Here is a 21,602-nt window from a genome sequence, read left to right as displayed (position 1 = left end):
GGATCTTACCTGAGGCTGCCCACCCATGGAGCTCCCTCTGCCTGCCTTGGAGGAAGCCAGCACCAGCATCATCTCTGCTGCTCACACCTCTGGACAGAGAACCATCTAGAAACTACTGCTGTTTCATATGGCCCAGTAGGAACTGGCATCATACCTAAGGCCGCAGGCAGCCCTTGTACCTCCTGGTGTTCTGGGAGGTGACAGTCCCCTGGGAAATCAAGGTGGGGTGACTTCAGACTGACCCAGCAGGCTTGCTTTGCTGTAGGATTTCTCTGAGTCTCTGTTGTACCCTGTGCACTGAGAACTCACAAGGTGAAGGAATAGCCCTTGGGGAGGTCTCCCAAACTATCATAACCAAGACTTCAGGGGGCAGTGGCTGACAGGGATTCTTCATGGCTCTGGGAGATTGTGGGAAGAGCCAGAGGTCAGAGGTCAGATGTCCTAAGACAGTTTCAGCCTAGCCATGATATCTCAAACAAGAGATGCCCCCTTACTGGGCCTTGGTCTTTTCATCTGTAGAATGGGTCAGCTGCTTTCCCATTGAGCTGTTCAAGAGTGAAGTTAGGTGCACGAAGTAAAGCTGGCTACATGGGGGACGGACGCAAGCTGCAGAACCGAATGCTCAGGGAGTCGCAGGCCAGGGGGTGTCACACGAGGTGGTAGGGGAACCAGCAGCTCAGGAGGACAAACAGCAGAGCCATGAGTGGCCTGCTCACTGTACTAGAACAGCAGACACCCTGGGGAGGGAGGTTCGAACCAACACCTTTCAACAGCCACATGCTCTTGGCAGCACCAGGCTGCCCGGGTCACTCAACACATCCGTTAGAAACTACTTAACCGCCAGCATCACCGCAACCATCAGCACCACCATCAGTAGCCTCGGCGACACTTTGCATGGGGGTAGAGTTGTTTAGGCAGTGCTTCGCACCGGGCCACCGCTCAGGGACATCGACTTCCATGATTACTCAGAGAAACGGAGTCTAAAAGCACAGAACCCCAGAGCCCCCACGCTGCCGCTTCCCCACTCACCCCGAAGGCCTGGAGCAGCGGGGAGCCCTGCCTTCCAGCCCCAGCCACTTCAGGGAGTTCATTTTTTTCAGAAACTTCTAATTGTTTCCATCCCAGAACAGCCATCCCCGCTTAATGAATGAATTCAATATGCTCAGAAAACGCAGAATAAATCCTCGCCTGTGGCTCAGAATAGGCCTGCTGCACAGCTGCTGGGCCAGAAGCCAAGCCACCAGCTGGGGCAGGGCGGACAGGCGCAGATTTGGCCTTGAGAAGCACGTGGGAAGAGGGGACTGGGAGGAGCCGGGCCTCCCGAGCCCTGGGTCGGAGGGCAGATCAATGGAATCTCCCCCTTCCCCAGTCACGTGCCAGCCCACAGCTGTCCAGGGCAGGGCTTTGGGTGGGAACTCAGACTGGCGTCACACAGGATGAACCAGCTGTGTGGACCCTGCGCACGACAACTCCCCGACTGCATCTGTTCAGTAAGCTTAGTCCCTGAAGGACCCCCTGAACCAACCCAAGGCCGCGCCATCTTGGAACTCTCCTCTCCAAATCATCACTCGCCACCAGCAAATCCTTGTAGCGTGGAACCAATGAGGTGGTGCATCGGCAGGCAGCTGGGGGCCTGACAGCCTATAGCAACAGAGGAGTGGAAGGAAGGGAAGACGGAGGAGTGGGGAGACGGTGCCATGTGTAAAAGCACTTGGTGCTCTAGCAGAAGGCCTGGGTTCAGTTCCCAGCACCCGCGTGGAGGCTCACAGGTATAACTCCAGTTCCAGGCATCCGATGCCCTCCTCCAGCCCCCAAGGGCACCAGGCACTCGTGCAGTGCAGACATAACGCAGGTGAAACAATCATACACATGGAGATAACTGAAGCAACCAAGCGGTAAGAGAAAGGAGAGAGAGGGGGAGGGAGAGGTAGAGGGGGAGGGGGAGGGGGAGAGGGAAAGGGAGGGAGGGTGAGAGAGGGAGTGGGGAGAGGGAGGGAGGGTGAGAGAGGGAGCGGGGAGAGAGAGGGGACAGGAGGGGAGAAGGGGGGAGAAGGGAACTCTTAAGTTTCCCTTCATGGCTATGACAAGTACCATAACCAACCCCACTGGGAGGAAAAGGCACTGTTCAAGGCACTGTCTCCCCTGAGGGCAGCAGGACATGGGATGTGGAGGAGCTTTGGTGCGGAATCCCTTGGTAGTGTTTCTGGTTCTCAAAGACACTAATTGTGAGTGGACCCACATTGGTGAAAGGGCACAGAGAAAGGCACCCTAGACGGAGCAAGGAAGGCACTGCCCTTCGGCCATGCTTCCTGCTGTGCTCAGGGCCTCCCCAGCCTAGAGCACATCCACGCTTCCACACACCTCCTCCACCCCCACTCACACTGACTCTGCCAGCGTCCCACAGAAGATGGGGTGCTGGGCCCTTGTCATTAGAAACCTCTGTGCAGCGACCCTCTCACGGTCCCAAATTACAGCCCCATTCATCCATGGCCTGGCATCTTTACGACGGTGACAGGGAGGTGGTGGTGGCCTTGCACTTCACTTCTTTCCCACCACAGTCCCCACTCAGGCTTATATACGGCCTGACTATGTCATATATTAGGCAGCAGGTCAATGCCAAGCAGGCCGGCGAATTTAATGAAGGACAAATAAATTAAACACACTACTGGCCCTCACAGAGAGAAGAGGCCAAGCCACATAAAGCTGTAGACATAAGCGTCCCTCAGCTTGGCTGCCAGACTGGATTCTAGTTACCATGATCCTCTCTGTACAATGTGGAGGGTCAGCAGGGACAACGACACATGGGTCCACCCTCTGTGGAGAGTTACAAGGCCATGGAGTTTGGGGAGTAGACTGATGACAGGCTCCTGTTCCCTCACCAAGAAGGACTTCCTATTGATGACAGTCACATCTGGATTAAGGATTCCCGCGGGACTGTAAGTGGTCAGGTTCAACAGAGTCCATGTACTGGCTGGTTTTGTGTGTCAACTTGACACAAGCTGGAGTTATCACAGAGAAAGGAGCCTCACTTGTGGAAATGCCTTCATGAGACCCAGCTGTAAGGCATTTTCTCAATTAGTGATCAAGGGGTGAGGACCCATCTCATTGTGGGTGGGGCCATCCCTGGGCTGGTGGTCCTGGGTTCTATAAGAGAGCAGGCTGAGCCAGCCAGGTGAAGCAAGCCAGTAAGTAACATCCCTCCACAGCCTCTGCATCAGCTCCTGCTTCTTGACCTGCTGGAGTTCCAGTCCTGACTTCCTTTGGTGATGAACAGCAATGTGGAAGTGTGAGCTGAATAAACCCTTTCCTCCCCAACTTGCTTCTTGGTCATGATGTTTTGTGCAGGAATAGAAACCCTGACTAAGAGAGTCAGTCTCACAAGTGTGCTGACATGGGCACTACTGTCACATTTTACAGAGGACAATACTGAGTCCCCAAGATCAGACTATCACCTCAGCCGAGAAGGTCAGACTGGTCCCAGGAACACCCACAGCCTCAACTTAAAGATGTCCCCATAGGTCAGTGTCCCAAACAGAGTGTTGTTGGGGACATCAGGGGGTTGGGTGGAACCAAGGAAAGACCCATACAAAAGAGGGTGGTTCTCCTGGCACCCTGGCGTGAGCACAGCCAAGCAGATTCAAGGAAATTTTAGAGACAGTTCCCAAGGTCAACACTTCCAGATGCTGTTGGCTTTTGACACCACAGAAGAACATCTCTGAGCCTTGGTATCTGGAGCTCGGGTCTCTGTGTTTGCATGTCTGCCACTTTACCAACCAAGCCACCTCAAAGCCCCGGGCATGGAGCTTCCCAGCGGTCAACTCTGAACCCTCATGCACAGTACAATTTGCAAGAATCTAGTGGACGCCTCTCAGTGAAGAGCATCAGTGCAAAACTGTCACACTTGGTCACTTCACAAACCCTGCATCCAGTCATGAGACCCCTCATCTCCCCACCCAGACCATGCTGGTTCTGACTAGCAGGATCCAGGCTTCTGAAGCGAGCTGAGGAAGCAAAGGAGGATCCTTGATTAATGAAAATGAACCTAATATATTTCGGAGCGATCTGTTGTGACACAAAGCAGGGACGTTTACACATGACTGTGGGTTTTTAATAGCTGATTCTAGAACAACCCATTATGAAATCTTCCAAAGCTGAAAAATACAGTAAATCACGGGGCAGGGCTTCCGAGCAGACCGACATACGGCTCTCCATAAAATAATGTAGAGGGTGGGGTAGGAGGGGGAGGCAGAAGGAATTACTGCCGTAATCATGAGTTAATAAAATATTTATAGACGCGGATTTTTCTCTTATCCTGGCATGTCCACACAAGGGAAGCCCCTGAGTGCACATTGGAGGAAATTCCCACCTGTCCCAGGAGGAGAGCGAGTTGAGCTGAGCCCTTTTACCATGGCCCTGTGGTCTCCTCTGCAGTTGGGGGCAAAGAATACTCAGTTGGCGTGGGAAGGCAGGGCAGGGTGTCTGCTGGACTGGTCCACCATCTCCTCTACCTTCCTCTTCCTCTTCCCCCCCCCCATCATCATCATCTTCTTCTTCCTCATCCTAATCTTCCTCCTCACCCACCACCTTCTCCTCTTCTACTGAATCTGTCCAAGACAGCAGGAAGCCTCCTTCAGATACCCCCTCCCCAATCGAATACAGCCTGAGGCTGTTAATCAAGGAGCCCTAGCCTATCAGAGCCAAGTGTTGGTCATGAACTCCAGGGAGTGACCCCGCCCACATCTGCAGTAAAGCCAAAGCTATCTGTGTTCGCCCAAGGACCCATAATCTGAGAAGCTACCAAAGAGGACTCGAGAACCCAGAAGGCAACGCACATGGTGGCAGAGAAGAGGAAAAGGTGACATCACCATGGAGATATGCCAGAGCCACAGAGTGGACGGGAAAGGGCCTCCCTAGAGCCTTCATGGGATGTGGCTGCAGATAGCCTGCTCCAGACTCCTGGCACTGAGAGGAGAGAGGTTGGGTTCCTGTTATTTATGTCATCAAGATGGCGGACATTTGTCGAGGTACCAGACCATGAGCACAAATGGCAGAGCCCGGTACGTGTGGCAGGGACAGCCATTCATCACATGGGCAGCCCCTGCTCAAAGCTTAGGGCTGCTCTGGCCAGCAGAAGCCACTGGCAACTTAGTCATTAAAATCACACCCAACCCAGGGCTGGAGAGATGACTCAGTGTGCAAATCCCTGCTGTACTAGGCTGAGGACCTGAGTTCAATCCCTAGCATGTGTGTGCATGAACCGGGCATAGAGGCCTGATGCTAGCCCAGAGCTGCAGAGGCAGAGGCAGGAGGATCCCCGGGTGCCCCAGCCAGCCTACCCTGACCAAGCAGCTTCATGCCAGTGAGACACCTGTCTGAAAACCTGAGGAGAACAGCATCTAAGCAATCAATCCTAAGGTTTCCTCTGTCCTACACACATACATACATGTACACACACATACATGCATGCATATATTATATATATACACTACACACATACATATACACCACACATACACATATATACATGCACACATATACATTCATACATATATACATATATACAGACATGCAAACAGATACATACACACCAAGCACTACATATGCATGCACATACATACATACACACGACACACTACATTCACACACATGCATGTGCATACACATATATAAACATACACTATACACACATACATGAACACACATATGCACATGCATGTGCACACACACACACACTCACACACAATTATTCACAATTCTAAGCTCAGTCCCTTAGCCATGAGCTACATTTCAGGTGCTCCATGGCCCTATGTGCCTCATGACCACTGTGACAGCAGGGGTGACTTACAGGGTCCCATCAGTGTGACAGGTTCTCATGGACAGCACGTGTTCAAGATCACTGGGGAGCCCCGAGACACACACCACAGCAGATAGCTGCAGGAAGGACGGTACCTTTGCATGCCCCTGCCGCACCCAGGTGATAGATGGCCGCCAGTACCCGCCAGATGGCTCGCTGCTCTCCCTCCAAGATGCCCAGCAGCTCCATGGCACCCCGGAGCTGGGAGAATGCTGTGGCTGCCTTCTGCTTGTCTTCAGGCTGGGGGAGGGGAGAGAAGAGAAAGGCCGTCATGGTGGAGACTGGAATTCACAGCTCAGAGCCGAGGTCAGTCTGCCGGGCATACGGTCGGTTTATGGCTGCACTAAATTACCCACGGTTAAGCAGGGCTGATTTGGCAGCCTCATTGAGACTTCCAGGAAGGTGGTAAATGTCATTTGTGTCTGGTTTGGGGTATGGGGCAGGTTTTATTCACTCTGGAAGGATTTGTCAGGGCTCTGGTCTGGATGCCAGATAAAGGAGCAGGAGCACAGCCCTGGAGCCTCTCGAGGCAGAAGAGATGGGAACAAGAAGCAGCGGGTATGGGGACAGGCTGTATGGCGGACCCAGGTCTAAGTGGGACACAGGAGATCACGGAGGAGGAGCAGAACCTGGGGCGAGAGCTTGAAAGGTAGATTGGGGGGTGGGGGCTGGAGAGATGGCTCAGCGGTTAAGAACACTGATGCTCTTCCAAAGGTCCTGAGTTCAATTCCCAGCAACCACATGGTGGCTCACAGCCAACTGTAATGGGGTCCGATGGCCTCTTCGGGTGTGTCTGAAGACAGCGACAGTGCACTCATAGACATAAATAAATCTTTATAAAAGTTAATGTGGAAACTGATCATGTGTATGGGGCAGAGGGCCGCACACGGGGGCGAGTGTGACTGACCAGCGGAGGTCACACATGAGAGAGGTAAAGGAGGAAGGCAGGCCAGGCAGGCCCGAGACAGTCAACGGTCAGCCTAAGGAGCAATGGTTTCCCATCACCATGGTTAAGGACTGACACATGGACCCACTTAGATTTCTGGACCCATGGCAGACATCACTAATCAGTCAAGATCCCACAGCAAGCCAGACTCACTTCAGAAGGCCACCATTGGCCACCACACCCCAAGATCTACCTCAGGAGCCAACATGGGGCTTGCTTGGCACCTTCTGTGGGACAAAGGGAAATTTCTGGAGAATTTGAAGCAGAAAAGGAATGGCCCACTGGTAGGTTCGTGAGTTACTGAGCTTCAAGTGGCATTTTTTTTCTCTTTATTCTTCAGATTTATAGTTCTAATTATATTTGTCTGAATATTAAAATTAATTTGGAAGTTCTATGTATGAGCCATCTGGCTGAGGACACACTGCCCAGAAACCTGGAAGGCAGAGAAAGTGAGGCGGGAACGGGAGCCCTTTTGTCAATAACCTGCCACAGCACATAATGAGAGACCAATTTGTACCTGGTCCAAGTAGAGAATCTGGGTGACACAGGGCAGGAGAGCCTGTTAGAGCTGACAGGTCCTTGAATTCTGTAGAGTTTCGTGCCCAGAGAGGGCACGGCATAGGCCAAAGGTCACACAGCAAATTGACTGCAGGGAAGGCAGGAGGCTTCCCCAATTCCCGCCCACGCTGATTCTTTTCCACTCCAGCCGCCTCAGATAGCTGAGACACTGGAGAGGCTCCTCAGCCAATTGGAACAACATCAAAGCAGGTGGTGACACTGAGAGATTCGCCTTGGAAGCGTTTCAATTAACAGCAGAAGCATGTCCCACCTCTCTGTCATATTTCTGGGCCACCACAGAACCACCAAGTCCCTAGCAACCAGGAGCTGAGCCTAGCAACTGCAGCCGCTCCACCACAGCAGACAAGGGGGGAGGAAGGCGCCACCCAACAAAGGCTCGGTTATTTATGAGATTCCAAGGGAGCAGGAGAGGGCGCTCAGAGGACAGATGGTGAGATTATCCTGGATCCCAGTGTCAGCAGCCAAGGAGCACTGGATTTTGAATAACAGGTAGAGCCCATCACTGAAGCACTTAGCTTTCGTGAGAGGGGAGGGGAGACCCCTTTCTCTCTCCTGCAACCCATGTCTCTTAGGAAACAGAGAATGTGAATGAACAAGGAGAGATACTCCTGCCAAGTGAGAAGAGCTCAGGGTGACGGTTAGAGAGCCCATTGTTCTCTAAGCAACTCCAAATAATGTCCTGACCCATCTGCTCTTGGGTAAAAAAAAACCCGTGAAACCAGAAATAAGTCAGATGAGTGAATACAACACCCCCCAAGAAAACTGAGAAGCAGAAGAAGAAAGGCTACACGGGAGGCGGTGGGTCTAGAGCCCAGGGTGGGAGTATTAGACAGCAAGGAAAAAGAACAAGCTAACACTATACTCACTCCTGTGTGAGGCTTCCAAAGCCAATGCTGAGTCCAAGATATCTGACCTGAAAGCTTGCTCTTTGTCTGACGTCTGTCACTAACTTTAAAGTGTTTGAGACTGTGTGACACACACACACACACACACACACACACCCCACTGGTAGATGTCTTCCCTTGGGATGGCTGTCTGAGAAGTTCAGAGCACAGCATTGCACTTCATGGAGCCTCAGGCTACACCCGGCAGAGCCAGCACACAGTGGGACAGAGAAAGCTGGCCAGCTCAGAACATCTTCACATAGAGACACCAACACTGTCATGGCCTCTGGGGTCACGTGGACTTTAGTTTCCTAAGGAGCCTCCACTCCAGCTTCCAGAGTGACTGGACCCATTCACACTCTCTCCCACTATAGCATGTTCCCGCCGGCATTTGTGGGTTTTGTTTTGTTTTGACCACTGCTGTTCTGAGTGGGCCTTTTGTGTTTTGCCTTTTGAGCAGTGTGTGTGTCCATTTTATTCGTTCATTGTTGATGTGTGTTTTGATTTCTCATTTTTGGAGTTCTTTATGTATTCTAGATACAAATTCTAGACAATCCTCTGCCAGCTCTTAACACTCTGTAAGCTATGTTTTCCTTTTGTGTCCTCTGCTAGACATGTTTTGTGGGGCTTTTGTTGTTGTGGTTTGCTTGTTTGTTTGTTTCTGTTTGTGTCCCTTCCACAGGGTCCCTTTGCCAGTGTTGGTCTTGTTCCCTGGGTGACTGGAGTCCTACTGAGTGTTCTCCTTCAGCAGCTCTAGAGCGAGAGCCTCACCATCACACCACAGTCTGGGGTGCATCTGAAGTTGGTGTTTTAGGGGTGAGGAGTGGGGGCTTCGTCCTGTACATGGACAACTCAGTTTTCCCAGATGATGTCTCTTCCCCATTGTGTGTATTTTCCATTGTGGGTACACCGGCTCAGATCTGAGTATGTGACTACCCATTGATCAACACGACTGTCCCATTTGTTTTCATTATTCTGACTCTGCAGATTAACTACACATCAGGCGTGTGGCACCTCCCACGGTTTTGCTCAGGATCACTTGGCTACCCGGGGTCTCTTCTGCTTCTGCGTGAGGTTCAGGGTTGTCTCTCTGTCCGCGAGGAATGGCATTGGAACCTGGGTGGATTCGTCGAGTCTGTAGGTGGCCTCTGTACAGCAGCCACTTACAACATTAATCTGCCCATCCCTGAGCGTGGGAGGTCTTTCCATCTTCTAGTGACTTCTTCGATCTCTTCCTTACTGTCACGCTGCCAAAGGCTCTCATCTCCCGGGTTACATTTATTGCGAGGTGTTTGCTGTGGTGAACGGGGCCGAGACCTTCATTTCTTTCTCAGACGTTTGCCATTGGCTCACAAGAGGGCTCTGCCGTGTGTGTGTGTGTGTGTGTGTGTGTGTGTGTGTGTGTGTGTGTGTGTGTGTGTTTGAGGTTTGTGTCCTGCCTCTCTACTGAGGGTGTCTGCCCACTCTGAAATTTCTGGTGGGGTCCTATGGGTCATAGAATCACGTGACTGCAATGATACACCGACTCCCTCTCTCCTGCAGTCCCCTTCTGTCAGCTTCTAACTCGTTCTCCTGTGAAGAGTGGGGTGGAGAGGGGATACCTTGGGGGAAGGCTTTGGGTTTTCATGCTCAGCAGGTTTATGGGCTCTAACCCACAGCTCTAACTTCACAGTGCCACCAAAACAGCTTCTACTGCAGCTCCTCAGAACTTTTATCATGAAGGGATGTTGGATTTTCTCTAAAGCCCTTTCCGTATCCATGGAGAGGATCCTGTGACCTGTGACCTCGATCCCATTTATGGGATGTATCCTATTTACTGATTCACATGCACTGAACCATGCCCGCGTCCCTGGAGTGAAGACGGTTTCTCACGATGGGTGATCTTTCTCATTGCACTCCCGGATTTAATTTGCAAGTGTCTCATTGAGAATCCATGTGGCTACGCTCAGAGGCCACTGGCCTGCAACGCTCTTCTGTTGTCCGTTCCTTTATCTGGTTCTTCCTCTCTCTACTTTGCAAACTCCTACTCATCCTTCAAAACCCAATATCAGCCCGGCCCAGTGTCCCCTAGTTACAACAAAGGCTTCCCTGACTCAGGCCAAACATCTCTTTAAGTCACTCTCTGGTACCCACAGCCACACTTCTTCCTACGTATTCTCTCGTGTAGCTGCATTAATTTTCATGCCTGTCTTCCTCACTACAGTGAAGCCTCAGACGAGTGCAAGGGTCCTGACCTTTAACCCCAGCATCATCACAGTGAATGAGAGCAAAGGAAGCCAAGAAAGCAGCATTGGAAATGAACAAAACTAACAGCCAGCAAGTGAATGGTGGCTTCCTTTCAGGGAACCCTGGAGCACCCAACCTTCAGGGTCCTTCCTTCTCCAATCCTTCCCGCCCCCCATCCTCCACCCTATCATCCTCACCCTTCAACCTATCCTCCTCACCCCATCCTGCCCCACCTCTGTTCACGACTATAAACAGCAACCAGCAGAGGGCGCCCACCTTTCTCCATTGGCCTCCAGAGCGCCCACTACTGACAGACTCAGGCAGAACCATGCTAAGCTCTCAGGTCTCACCTCACTCTCTTCTACCACATCCTTTCTTGGTCAGGAACAAGTCTCACTTCCTAAACCAGCCCGGACCTTACCAAGGGGTCCAGCTACTCTGCTAGGGCTGCTGCCCCCACATGACCACCATTGCCAACTACAGACCTGAGCAAAAGGAGACAGCAGGTCACGGGACCCTCCATCACCTCCCTCCCTGGCCCTGGGACAGCAGTGCGCCCTGGAAGCGGCCACTTACCTTGGACCACAGGCCCATGCCGAAGGCACTGCTCTCTGCCATCTGGTGCAGGTTCAGTTCCGTCCTGGAAGAGAGGATTGTAGAAGTGGGGGTGGGGGGTCTACTCCAGCCCAAACCACACACAGCAGGAGGCGTCCCACTGCAGGGCCACACACACTACACCTCCTGGCTGCCCCAGGACACAGGCCTCCCTTCCTAATGACCCCATGCTCCAACCTCACACCGTGAGAGAGGGACTGGAGTTCAGAGTAGATGAAATGTAACTGAGCCCCAGTGCAGAGCCCTGACAACTGATATCAGAGACCCGGTCATGAGGTATCCCAGCCTCTTAGCTCTGGGTAAAGCTTCCCACTGAGCTTTCTTCATCCCCCTGTATCAGCAGACCCGCCTGACCCACGTACCCACCTGAGATCTACATCCAGTCCAGCCAGCAGCTGAGAGAAAACTTCAAAGTTCCCTTCCCCTTGGGGCTGCCGGGCCACACGGCTGTTCTCCAGAAGCATCGACTGTGAGTGAGGGGGAGTTGGGCAGTGTCATCTCTGGTCCTTCTACCCAGACTTGGTTCCCAAAGGCCCTACCAGGGTGTCCAACACTCTCTAAGACCTCACTAAAGGGTGACCTTGCCAGTAGCCAGGGTCCAAAGCCCCACAGACAATCAGCCAAGCCATGGGATCTTCCAGCTCCCAGGAAAGGCCAGAGGGACTTCCTCCCTGAAGCCTACAGGGGTGGGGGGTGGGGAGAGCAAAGGCCTCCGTTGATGCTAAGGAGCCAGATATCCCTGATGTGGGCTGTCACCAGGTGCTGTGTGGTCATTCTCTCCAAAGCACTCACTTTCCTTTCTGTTCAACTGGAGTGTTGAAGAGCAGGCAGGCCGCACGTGCAGCACAAGGGGAAAAGATTCTCTGTGGGTCTGTTACATTTCAATAAGCATCTGGGTTCTGCTCTTATTGCTTTGAACCCCCACCCCAGAGCCACACCATGCTAGCTGCTTCTAACATTCCTGGGTGTCAACACGCTTGTCACCCCAGGGTCCTGACTGGAAATGTGAGTGCAGGCCAGAGACGCCACACCTTAAAGAGCCTGTGCCCATCTCCGAGCCTCACCTGGAGCTGAGCAGCTGTGACTCGGCCGGTGGCATTGAAGTCCAACGACATCACCATGGCAAAGCGGGTGGCCCTACGGCTGTGGCTAGTGGACACACAGCCAAAGGCCTGGAGGACAGTGAAGGTGGCTCGGAGCTTCTCCACTGCCAGGAGACAGAGGGGGAGGTGTCACTTGTGCCTTAAGCAGGGCCACCTTTCTGGAGACCCATCCTGGTCTTCTGTCCTTGCGGTGGGATCTCTGAACTACAGTGTGAGTCCCAGCAGCTACCTCAACCCTGAGTTTTAAAGGCTTGGGTAGGATAGAGACGATCTGAGTGACTGGGGGCGGGGAGGGGTGGAGGTGGAGTATCCTCCTGATACCTTGTCAGCACTGGAGGGCCACCTGAGGGCCTGAAAGTCCTTGGATCTTCCCAAAGGTATTCTCTGAGTGCCCACAAGCCCTGTGTGCTATAGCAGACGCCTGGGTACACTTCATCCTGTCTCCCACATTCACATACACAGTGGAACTGCTCTGTGAGAGAGTCTAGGCCAACCCCACCCTTATCTTCAGCTCAGTAAGCTAAGTGCTAGAGTGATCACAGAAGGTGGGGCAGCAGGCACAGCATCTAAGAGAAGCTCGGGTGGGGACTGGGGGTTCTGCCTTTAGCGAAGTGCCCAACAGAGAGATAAATTGTTAAGCTTTTTCATGCTTCAGGAGACCCCTCCCTCTTTCTGGCATAGCTCTGAAAGTTTGACTAACTCAGTGTTTGGAATACACCTATAAAGCTGCCATGGTGGTATAGCCCAGTGCCATCTAGTGCAGCGCCGTGTGGGTTCCGGCGGGCAGTGTCCCCAGGATGAACGGACTCCATTCTTGGAGGGAGTAAGAAATGATGTTTATCTAGAGTATACATGAATGCACGCACACATGCACATGTGTGCTTCCTAGATAAATATGTGTCACGCATGTGTGTGTATGTGCGTGTGAGGGGGTGGGGGAAACGGAGGAGGAGGAGGAGCAGAGTAACATCTATGAAGGTTCTGTGGAGACATTGGAGTGTTACTGAGAACCCTAGTTAACCTCTCTGGTTTTCAGTGCCTTTATCTATAAATCTCAAATCATAATAGCTACCCCCCTCCTGTTCAAATCACAGAGCTTTTGTGGTTGGAGAAGAGCCCGGCACAGGGTCCCTGGAGACAGCCACACTGATGGCTATGACCCCTGTTGTCATTATTCGTGCTGATAAGGCCCACTGCACCCCTCCTGCGTTCCTGCCCCGCCTCTCCCCACAGCAGCACTCTCTAGAGCATCCTGGCCTTCTGCAGCTCCGTCTCCCCTCTAGCTCTCAGCTCTGTTTTTGTCTTTGCTTCTTGGACCCTCTGTACAGTGGAGTAGGCTGTGTGCTGCTCAAGGACACACACTCAACTCCCCTCAAAAAAAAAAAAAAATCCCTCAATCTGTCTTACACGATGGCTCCCAGCAGGTGGCAGCCAAGCTCCCGCTTCTAATTGTCCTACTGTGTGAACACCGAGACAGCCACCACGGTCATGAGAGGGATGCATTGTTATCCTGGCAGCAGCTTCCTGGGTCAGTAGCCAACACAGGACCCTTGTTTAGTGAATGGCAGCCGGACAGTAAAGTAAAAAAGGAGCCCCACATCTCCCCTCCCTGTTCCCATCCAGCTGTCACCCATGGGCCACCATACCTGACACCCTGCCGTCCACGCTGCCTGCCATGCCCACCAGGTGCTCCAGAACCTGCTCACAGCAGGTGGTCTTCCCAGCTCCACTCCGGCCCAGTGCCACAATGCTCTGGTCTCTCCGCTGGCTCAGCAGTGCCCAGTATGCACGCTGGGCCAAGGATGTTACATGGGCAGGCAGGCCATCCTGGCGGCCTCGGGGTACCTGCCACAAGATGACAGGTGGTCATGCCTCCCTGCCAGCCTGCTAAGTGTCATCTATAGTTGGCTCACCGGGAGCCCTGAGCAATGGATATGATCATTAAAGGCTCAACCAGAAGGAAAGGGTTCATTGCACCTGTTAGTTAAATCACTGGGTACGATTCACCTGCAATGAGGTAGCTGGGAAAACTGGCACAATTGATTAGTAATACTGGGCAGGGAAACCGGAAATGTCTATCAATTAGTGATGTCTGCCAGGGAAACGAACTGAGCCGTCTCCCTGGTCAAGAAACTGTGAGCACCTACTGCTGGGTTCTGATGAAGACACAGCATAAGACCCTCAGACAATGCAAGCTGGTGTGGCCTGATGACATCACTACCATGTGCTAGCTGGAGCTTCCTCCACAGAAACACATTACACGGCCACGAGAAAGGAAGATGTGGTCACAAAGATGCTTGCATCACAGGTCATACTGAACATAAGAGAAAGCATATCTAGGAGTTCTGGGGGAAAGCTCAGTGGTCAAGAGCAATCAAAAAGAGAAAGAGAGCACAGAGCCCTCTCTAAGTGATGGCCATGGCTATCCTGTGCAGGGCCATGACAAGCACCTCACAATCACAGGGAAGGGTCCGGATCGAAGTGGGTACATGTTGGGCTTCATCAAATCCGGGTTTTAAAGAGACAAAGAGCTGGATGTGGAGATATAAGCCTGTGACTGCAGTGTCTAAGGGGGCTGAGGCAGGAGAATTGCAAACTCGGGGCGTGCCTGGGCTATAGAAGGGTTCATAGACAGTGTGGGCAAGCCAGTGAGACCATCTCAGATTTTTAAAAGAGGGCCTGGGTGCGACTCCGTGGTACGGTGCTTGCCTAGTATGTGAGGGACCCTGGGTTCCATCTCCAATACTCCTAACACCGAGACAGACAGACAGACACACACACACACACACACACACACACACACACACAGTGGGGGAAGGAGGGAGAGAGGAGGGATAAAAGGAGGGAGAATGGGCAACTTGCTCTCTGGTGTATAAAACTTTCCCAAAGTCCCAGAGGAGCCTGGATGCTCAAGGACCAGGGGAAGACAAGAGTGACCCTGGAGCCCGGCAGGGGGTGAACAACTCCTCCAGGCTGCCAGGGTCAAGGAGAAGGAGGTTGTTCAAGCAGCCCTGGTTGTGTCAGGTGACCTTGACAGAGTCTACACAGAAACACCTTTGCAGACAGGAGAGGCCAAGGAGGCCCAGGTCTGTGGGAATCCTAGAAGGAACAGGGCTGGAAGCCCAAGGCCCTCAGGCCACATAGTGACCATGGGGCTTCAGTCTACCCTTGCCTTTTCTCCCTGAGACTTAGAGGAACCAGGACACATGCCCAGAAGGCCCTCCTCATCGCTCAGACCTGTAGTTTGGGCAAGCCAGGACTGGAGCCTGAGCCTGACCCCACCTTGAGCCTTTTATCCTCAACCACTTGGAACCAGCACTAGATAAGTTCTTACAGCAGGAGCCATGGGACAAGGCCTGCCTTACGAGATGCAGCTCAGAGCCTGGGGGCATCCAAAAATCCTAGAGTCTGAGCCTGGAGCTGCAGTTACCCTGAAGACTCATGTTCATGAGGACACTCCAGTTCCTGGCCCCCACTGTGAAGAAAACGGATGCTGCAGGCCTGATACCTATGGGCACCCACAGGCCTACAAGCGATGGCTTGGAGCTCTTGCAGAGTGCACAGCTGTACCATCTCCAGAAGGACCTGGACGAAGATGGTTCCATATGAAACTTGAGAGACAGGAAGGCTACGGGAGGGAAGAAAATGAAGCCCAGTGCCCCTCACAGGGAGATCCAGGGCAGTGCCACTCAGCGCCCTCCCTGTGCCTGTGTTTGCAAGTGCCTTTGGCTAATCTACAATGCCCAGTCTGAGAAGAGAGACCTGGAGTGGACATTACACCATGGGTCTGCAGTGAACACAGTGTGGCTTCATGGGCCTGTGTGACAGATGAGGGCCACAGCTAGGGAGCACCTGTCCATCTGTCTGCAGTTTGCTCCATGCCCCTGTCTGCCTGTTTGCAACCCAGGGTCCTGTAAGTCTGTCTGTATACAAGTCTCACCCAGGACCTACGACACATGCCCCTCCCCCAATGGCTTCTTCCAGCCCCATCCTTGTCCACAGGTGTCCAGTCCACTCCGGCCACCATGGGCTATTTACCATCTGTGGCCTGTCTTCTCTCCCATGGGGCAGCAGGGTTTCCTCAGAGCCCACCAGTCAGCAGTGAACAGCTGCCAGGGACAGGCTCCGAGGAAATCGGTGTAGCCCATGATCCACCACCAGGTGGCGCCATAAACCTTCAGTTTCATTACTAATTCCAACCAAATTCAATGGATAATAAATATCAGGGTAAACAGAGCTTCTGTCTCCACATGGAGGTGGGTGTATGAGACGTCAGAGGGTACAGCACATGTTAGAGCTCAGAGGAGCCGCAGCCTGGCCTTTGCCCCAGCTCCTCTTCTTCAGTGTCCATGAAATGGCTTCCCAGGTGGGTGTCACTGCTCGTTTAAAGTGTCACACCTCGGCTTTGGACAAGAGCTCACTGTTGCTCTCTAGGAACCGGGGATCACGTGGTCCTCCATGCTTGCTAAGTCCCCTATTCTCATCTTGAGCAGAGCTGAGGGTTTCCATGGTGCTGATACTCTCTTCTACACTACCCAGGCGAGAAGCCTTCCACCCATCTCTGCCCCCCGAGCATGGTCCCACCTCACCTTCCCTGAAGAGGGCACTGTGGTCGTCTGGGGCTGCAGGGCGATCAGATCAGGCCCCGAGCAGGTGTGTGGCAGCTGAGCCTGGTAGCGTTTCAGAAGCGTGTTCAAGACGCTGGATTCATTGACGCTGACCAAAAAAGCCAGGTCCTCAGCCTGGTCCAGCTCAGAGGGGTTGGCCTAAAGACATCACAAAGGATCTCCCCCAGATTCCTTAACCCCTACCCCACCAACACCACCACCCGTGCAGATATGTGCATGCACACATGCCTGCATACACACCCTCAGGCATACATGTGCCCGCATACTGCTCAGTCTCGTCATGTAAAGGGGCATGTGACGAAGACCAACGCACCCGAGTGTATCATGTACCTGCTTCCTATGGGTACATGCCTCTTCCTACGGGTACATCTCTCTTCCTACTCTAGACAGGCCCTGTGACATCCAGGGGTGGAAGCCATTGGCCAACCACCTCCCTTACCAACGTTCACTGGGCCTTGATCCCTTAGAGGTAGGGGCAAACCCCTAAGAGAAAAGTCGACTCCCAAACTGTGTGCCATTGGAACCTATGCTTCAGTGACTACCTGCCCAGGTAGCTGAGCTCCCTGGCATCCAGGGTGAAAATGGAAACATGTCTATGGAACGATTTTCACAAGATGAAAGGTAATCTCCTGCTCGGATCAGCCAGAACCATGGCTGCAGGAGCCAGCAGGCTTGTCTTCACAAAGGGACCAAAGATGCGGTGAACAATCCCGTGATGGAGTCCCACCAGCAGAGCCATGAGCACCATCGGCGTTTCCCACAACCTCTCCTGCATGGATCTGTAGGCGGGGGTAGGGACAGAGAGGACAGAGCAGCAGTGGGGAGGAGGGGCGGCTCACCCGGTGGACCTGCTCCTCGTCCACTTCGGTGACAGTCCTGTCTGCATCGATGCAGAGCCGTACCCTTCCAGCGGGCAGGTCAGCTGTCCCCTCATCTGGTTTAAGCACCGTTGCTGTGTGGGCAACCAGAGATAGGAGAGGAAAGGAAAGGGGGTAGAAGGGCAGGGGAGGGAGGGAAAGGAAGAGGAAAGGAGAAGGGAAGGGGGGAGGGAGGAGAAGGGAGGGAGAAGAGGAGGACAGGGGAGGGAAAGGGAGGGGAAAGGAAGGGAGGGCAGGGGATGAAAAATGAGGGGAATGGGGGGAAGGGAGGGGAGGGCAGGGAAGGGGAGGGGAGAGGATGACAGGGGAAGGGAAGGGAAGAGAGGAGAGAGGAAGAGAGAGGATGTCAGGGGATAGGAGGGGAAGGGAAGAGAGGAAGGGAAAGGAGAGGAAGGCAGAGGAAGGGAGGGGAAGGAAGAGTCTTTGAGCCAGGCCAGGAAGCTGGGGATTGAACTTGGGGAGAGACTGAAAGGTTCTATTGGGGTTCCGTTAACATAAAGAACCTCAACTGTCATGCCCTAAGCCAGTGGTTCTCATGTAGGTCATGACCCCTTTAGGGTCAAATAAGACCATCGTAAAACACAGATATTCATGGTACAATTCATAACTGTAGCAAAATTACAGTTATGAAGTACCATTGAAAATAACTTTATGGCTGGGGGTCACCAGGACACGAGGAACGTTGTCAAAGGATCTCAGCATTAGGAAGGCTGAGAACCGCTGCCCCAAGCCCTTAGAGACAAAGGCTAGTACTAAGCAGTCCCCTCAGAGGGTGAGGTCCACCGACCTGTCCCACACGAGTTCAGATCAGGATGATAATAGACAGACAGTACGAGTGGAACGCAGAATCACTTCTCAGAACACATCCTTCAGCCTCAACTGGTCAGCAAGAATGGACCTGGGATGGGGACTCTATGCCCATTGGGAGATACAGGTACCCCACCCTCATATCGATTTCTCCCCTATCTCCTTGTCTCGAGAGTGAAATAAAACTGGCTGAGGACTGACGGCAGGAAAGGCATGAGAAATGGGTGGGGACCCCCCCAGGCCAGCCTGAGCCCACTTACCAAGAGTGAACCGGTCCTTCTGTACCAGCCAAACTTTCTGTGCCTCGTACCATCTATCCTCAAAAGCCTAGGAGCAAAAAGAATGTCGCCTAACCAGCAAAAATTACCAGCCCCAGGTTTGATGTAGGGACCGCTGACTGCTCCCACGGGAGCTTTCGCTTTCACAGAGCCGCCAGGGCACGGTCCAAGAATCTACACGCGGTGCCATTGCAGAGAATTGTGGGTAACAAGGGACCCGGTAACCACTAAGTAGTATTAGGAGGAGACCAGGGAAGACATTTAGCCTGGGGAGGGGCCGCATGGAGCCTTGGGGCCTAGCTCTCGGGAGTACTCTCTGGAGGAATGCTGGGCTCTGACTAGCCCTCTGCCCACCCTGTAGCCTCCAGTAGGTCCTTCCCATCCCTCAGGCTCCACAGTCTACAGCCCCATTACCTGGTCGGAGTCTCCACTCTGGCCCCCTCTGTCTGGGTCTTGCAGGATCTGCTTCTCTTCCATAGGCTTCTGCATAGAAGGCCTTTCCATGCCAGTCTCAGGTACAGACTCTCTGCGACCTTCTGCCTGAGGCTCCGTGACGTCCACTTCCTCCGTGTGCACACGGGGCTCCTCGGCTCCCTGCATCCTGCTCTCCGGTTGACCCTCCCTCTTTGCAGCCTCTGCTGAGGTCCCCTCTGTAGCTATCCCATCCCGGGCCTTGCAGCTTTCTTCGGGACTCTGAGTCTCCGCTGCCACCTCAGGGAGCTCCCGGGTTTTCTCTGGTGTCACCAGCTTCTTCTGAGGTCTCCCAACCTTTCCCATCTTCGCTGGAGACTCGGGCTGCTGCCCCGTGGGCTCTGCTGGCTGCCCACAGCTCCTGTCTACCGCTAGGCTTTGCTTGTCCTCCATCTTCTCTTCCTTAGGGCTTTGCTTGTCCTCTGTCTTCTCATCCTTACGACGGGATTCTGTTACTCTGTTCTTGCTCTGAGGACTGTCCCACTTGCTTCTCCGACCCAAGGAACTTCCCCACTTCCTTAGGGGGACTGGGGGCTCCAAAGGTCTCACTTCAGCTCCTGCAACCTTCGGCCCATCCTCTTTTTCCATCTTCTTTGGGGGACCCCCTCCTTCTTTCTCTGCTGTTCCCTGCTGCCCCTTGTTTCCTGCCTCCTGAGTTTGGGACCTGGTCCCATGCTCCTCTGTGTTCTGAGACTCACCTTCTTTTTGCCCTTTGGTCTGGGGGTCCCGGCTCCCTTTTCCCTCTGTGCCCTGACACTTCCCACCTTTTATGCTTTGACCTGTATCTCCAACACCCCTAGTCCTGGTCTTCTCAGACATGGAGGCCTGGGGGTCACAGGAAGTCCCTGTGATCATCCCTTTCTTTGTCCCTCCAGAGTCTTTGGCTGGAGCTGGGGTCTTGTCCGTGGAGACATCACGAGGTTGGATCTTCTGCTCTGCCTTGGCCAACTCTGGATCCAGCTTGGCCACCATCAGCAACACATCACCCCTCCTCACGCCCTTCCTGAAGGGCAGTGTCCTTTTGGCGGGGGTTCCTGTGGGACCTGACTCCTGAGGCCTCTCCCCACTGGTGCTGGTCACAGGTGTGGAGTCCTTGTCACCAGGCTCCGGGGGCTGCTTGCCTGGAATGTCTGCACTGTCGTGGGTGGTGGATGAGCTGTCCTGGGAAGTCTGGCTTCCAGGCTTGGGGACATTGTTGGTCTTGTTGGATTGGTTAGTGGGAACTGCTGGGGTCTAGGAAAGAAACCACAATGTACTTAGCTGCTGCCCAACTGACCAGCAGCCATTCATTCCCAGGTTCACCCACCCAAAACCACCCAAGCCCTTCTGACATCCTCGGGATCTGTGCTTGGCAGTGCCTAGACAGGCGCCAAGGATCGACAGAATCAGGGGAAGGAAGGCATACTCAGGAATCCAAGAGAATGGAGTTCAACTCCACCTCTGCCTCTCTTCACTGTGTGGTGTTGGGTAAACTCCTTATCCTCTCTGAGCCAGCTTCTCAACAACAGGGTGTGTGTGATGGTTTGCCTATGCTCATCCTAGGGGGTGGCACTATTAGAAGGTGTAGCCTTGTTGGAGGAAGTGTGTCACTGGGGGGTGGGCTTGGAGATCTTCCTCCTAGTCCCCTAAGGATGCCCAGTCTGTTCCTGGCTTCCTTCGAATAAAGAAGTAGATCTTACAGCTCCTCCTGCACCATGCCTGCCTTGATACTGAACTGAACCTCTGAACCTGTAAGCCAGCCCCAATCAAATGTTGTCCTTATAAGAGTCGCCTTGGTCATGGTGTCTGTTCACAGCAGTAAAACCCTAACTAAGACAGTGGGTGTAAGGTCTGATGGTGCCCCAGCACACAGTCAGTCCTCAGTAGCTGCTGTAGATGTATTTGTTATGTTTCCATCTTGTACTGGCTGGTTTTCTGTGTCAACTTGACACAAGCTGGAGTTATCACAGAGAAAGGAGTCTCCCTTGAGGAACTGCTTCCATGAGACCCAGCTGTAAGGCATTTTCTCAATTAGTGATCAAGGATGGGAGGGTCCATTGTGGTTGGAGCCATCCCTGGGCTGGTGGTCCTGGGTTCTGTAAGAAAGCAGGCTGAGCAAGCCATGGGGAGCAAGCCAGTAAGCAGCACCCTGCATGGCCTCTGCATCAGCTCCTGCCTCCAGGTTCCAGTCCTGACTTCCTTTGGTGATGAACAGCAATGTGGAAGTGTGAGCTGAATTAACCCTCTCCTCCCCAACTTGTTTCTTGGTCGTGATGTTTGTTCAGGGGTAGAAACCCTGACTAGGACACATCTCCACCCTCCTGATGAGATCATCCGGAGAGACACGTTCCCAG

General features: G+C 53.2%; 1 protein-coding gene and 1 long non-coding RNA gene across 4 annotated transcripts in view; one reads left to right on the top strand and one right to left on the bottom strand.

The window, feature by feature from the left end:
* Myo18b (myosin XVIIIb) overlaps positions 1-21,602 on the bottom strand; it is a 206,515-nt gene that overhangs the window by 169,017 nt on the left and 15,896 nt on the right. For all 3 annotated transcript variants that reach the window (XM_087578550.1, XM_087578549.1, NM_001432425.1), the window contains 9 exons: positions 19,213-20,502; positions 18,781-18,847; positions 17,675-17,787; positions 16,797-16,973; positions 13,854-14,052; positions 12,169-12,311; positions 11,471-11,571; positions 11,066-11,129; positions 5,950-6,094 (listed from right to left, as the gene is read on the bottom strand). In XM_087578550.1, the coding sequence (XP_087434676.1) occupies positions 5,950-6,094; positions 11,066-11,129; positions 11,471-11,571; positions 12,169-12,311; positions 13,854-14,052; positions 16,797-16,973; positions 17,675-17,787; positions 18,781-18,847; positions 19,213-20,241 (2,038 nt within the window). In that variant the 5' untranslated portion in view covers positions 20,242-20,502. The remainder of the gene's footprint in view (positions 1-5,949; positions 6,095-11,065; positions 11,130-11,470; positions 11,572-12,168; positions 12,312-13,853; positions 14,053-16,796; positions 16,974-17,674; positions 17,788-18,780; positions 18,848-19,212; positions 20,503-21,602) is intronic.
* Positions 1,306-3,315, top strand: LOC134481310 (uncharacterized). The gene is made up of 2 exons (XR_015634971.1): positions 1,306-1,895; positions 3,207-3,315. It is a non-coding gene; the product is annotated as an uncharacterized LOC134481310 (long non-coding RNA).

This window comes from Rattus norvegicus, chromosome 12 (assembly GCF_021556685.1).
Source record: "Rattus norvegicus strain SHRSP/BbbUtx chromosome 12, alternate assembly SHRSP_T2T, whole genome shotgun sequence".
Lineage (NCBI taxonomy): Eukaryota > Metazoa > Chordata > Mammalia > Rodentia > Muridae > Rattus > Rattus norvegicus.
Note: the sequence above shows the minus strand (reverse complement) of the source record. Positions and strands in the feature narration are given on the sequence as shown.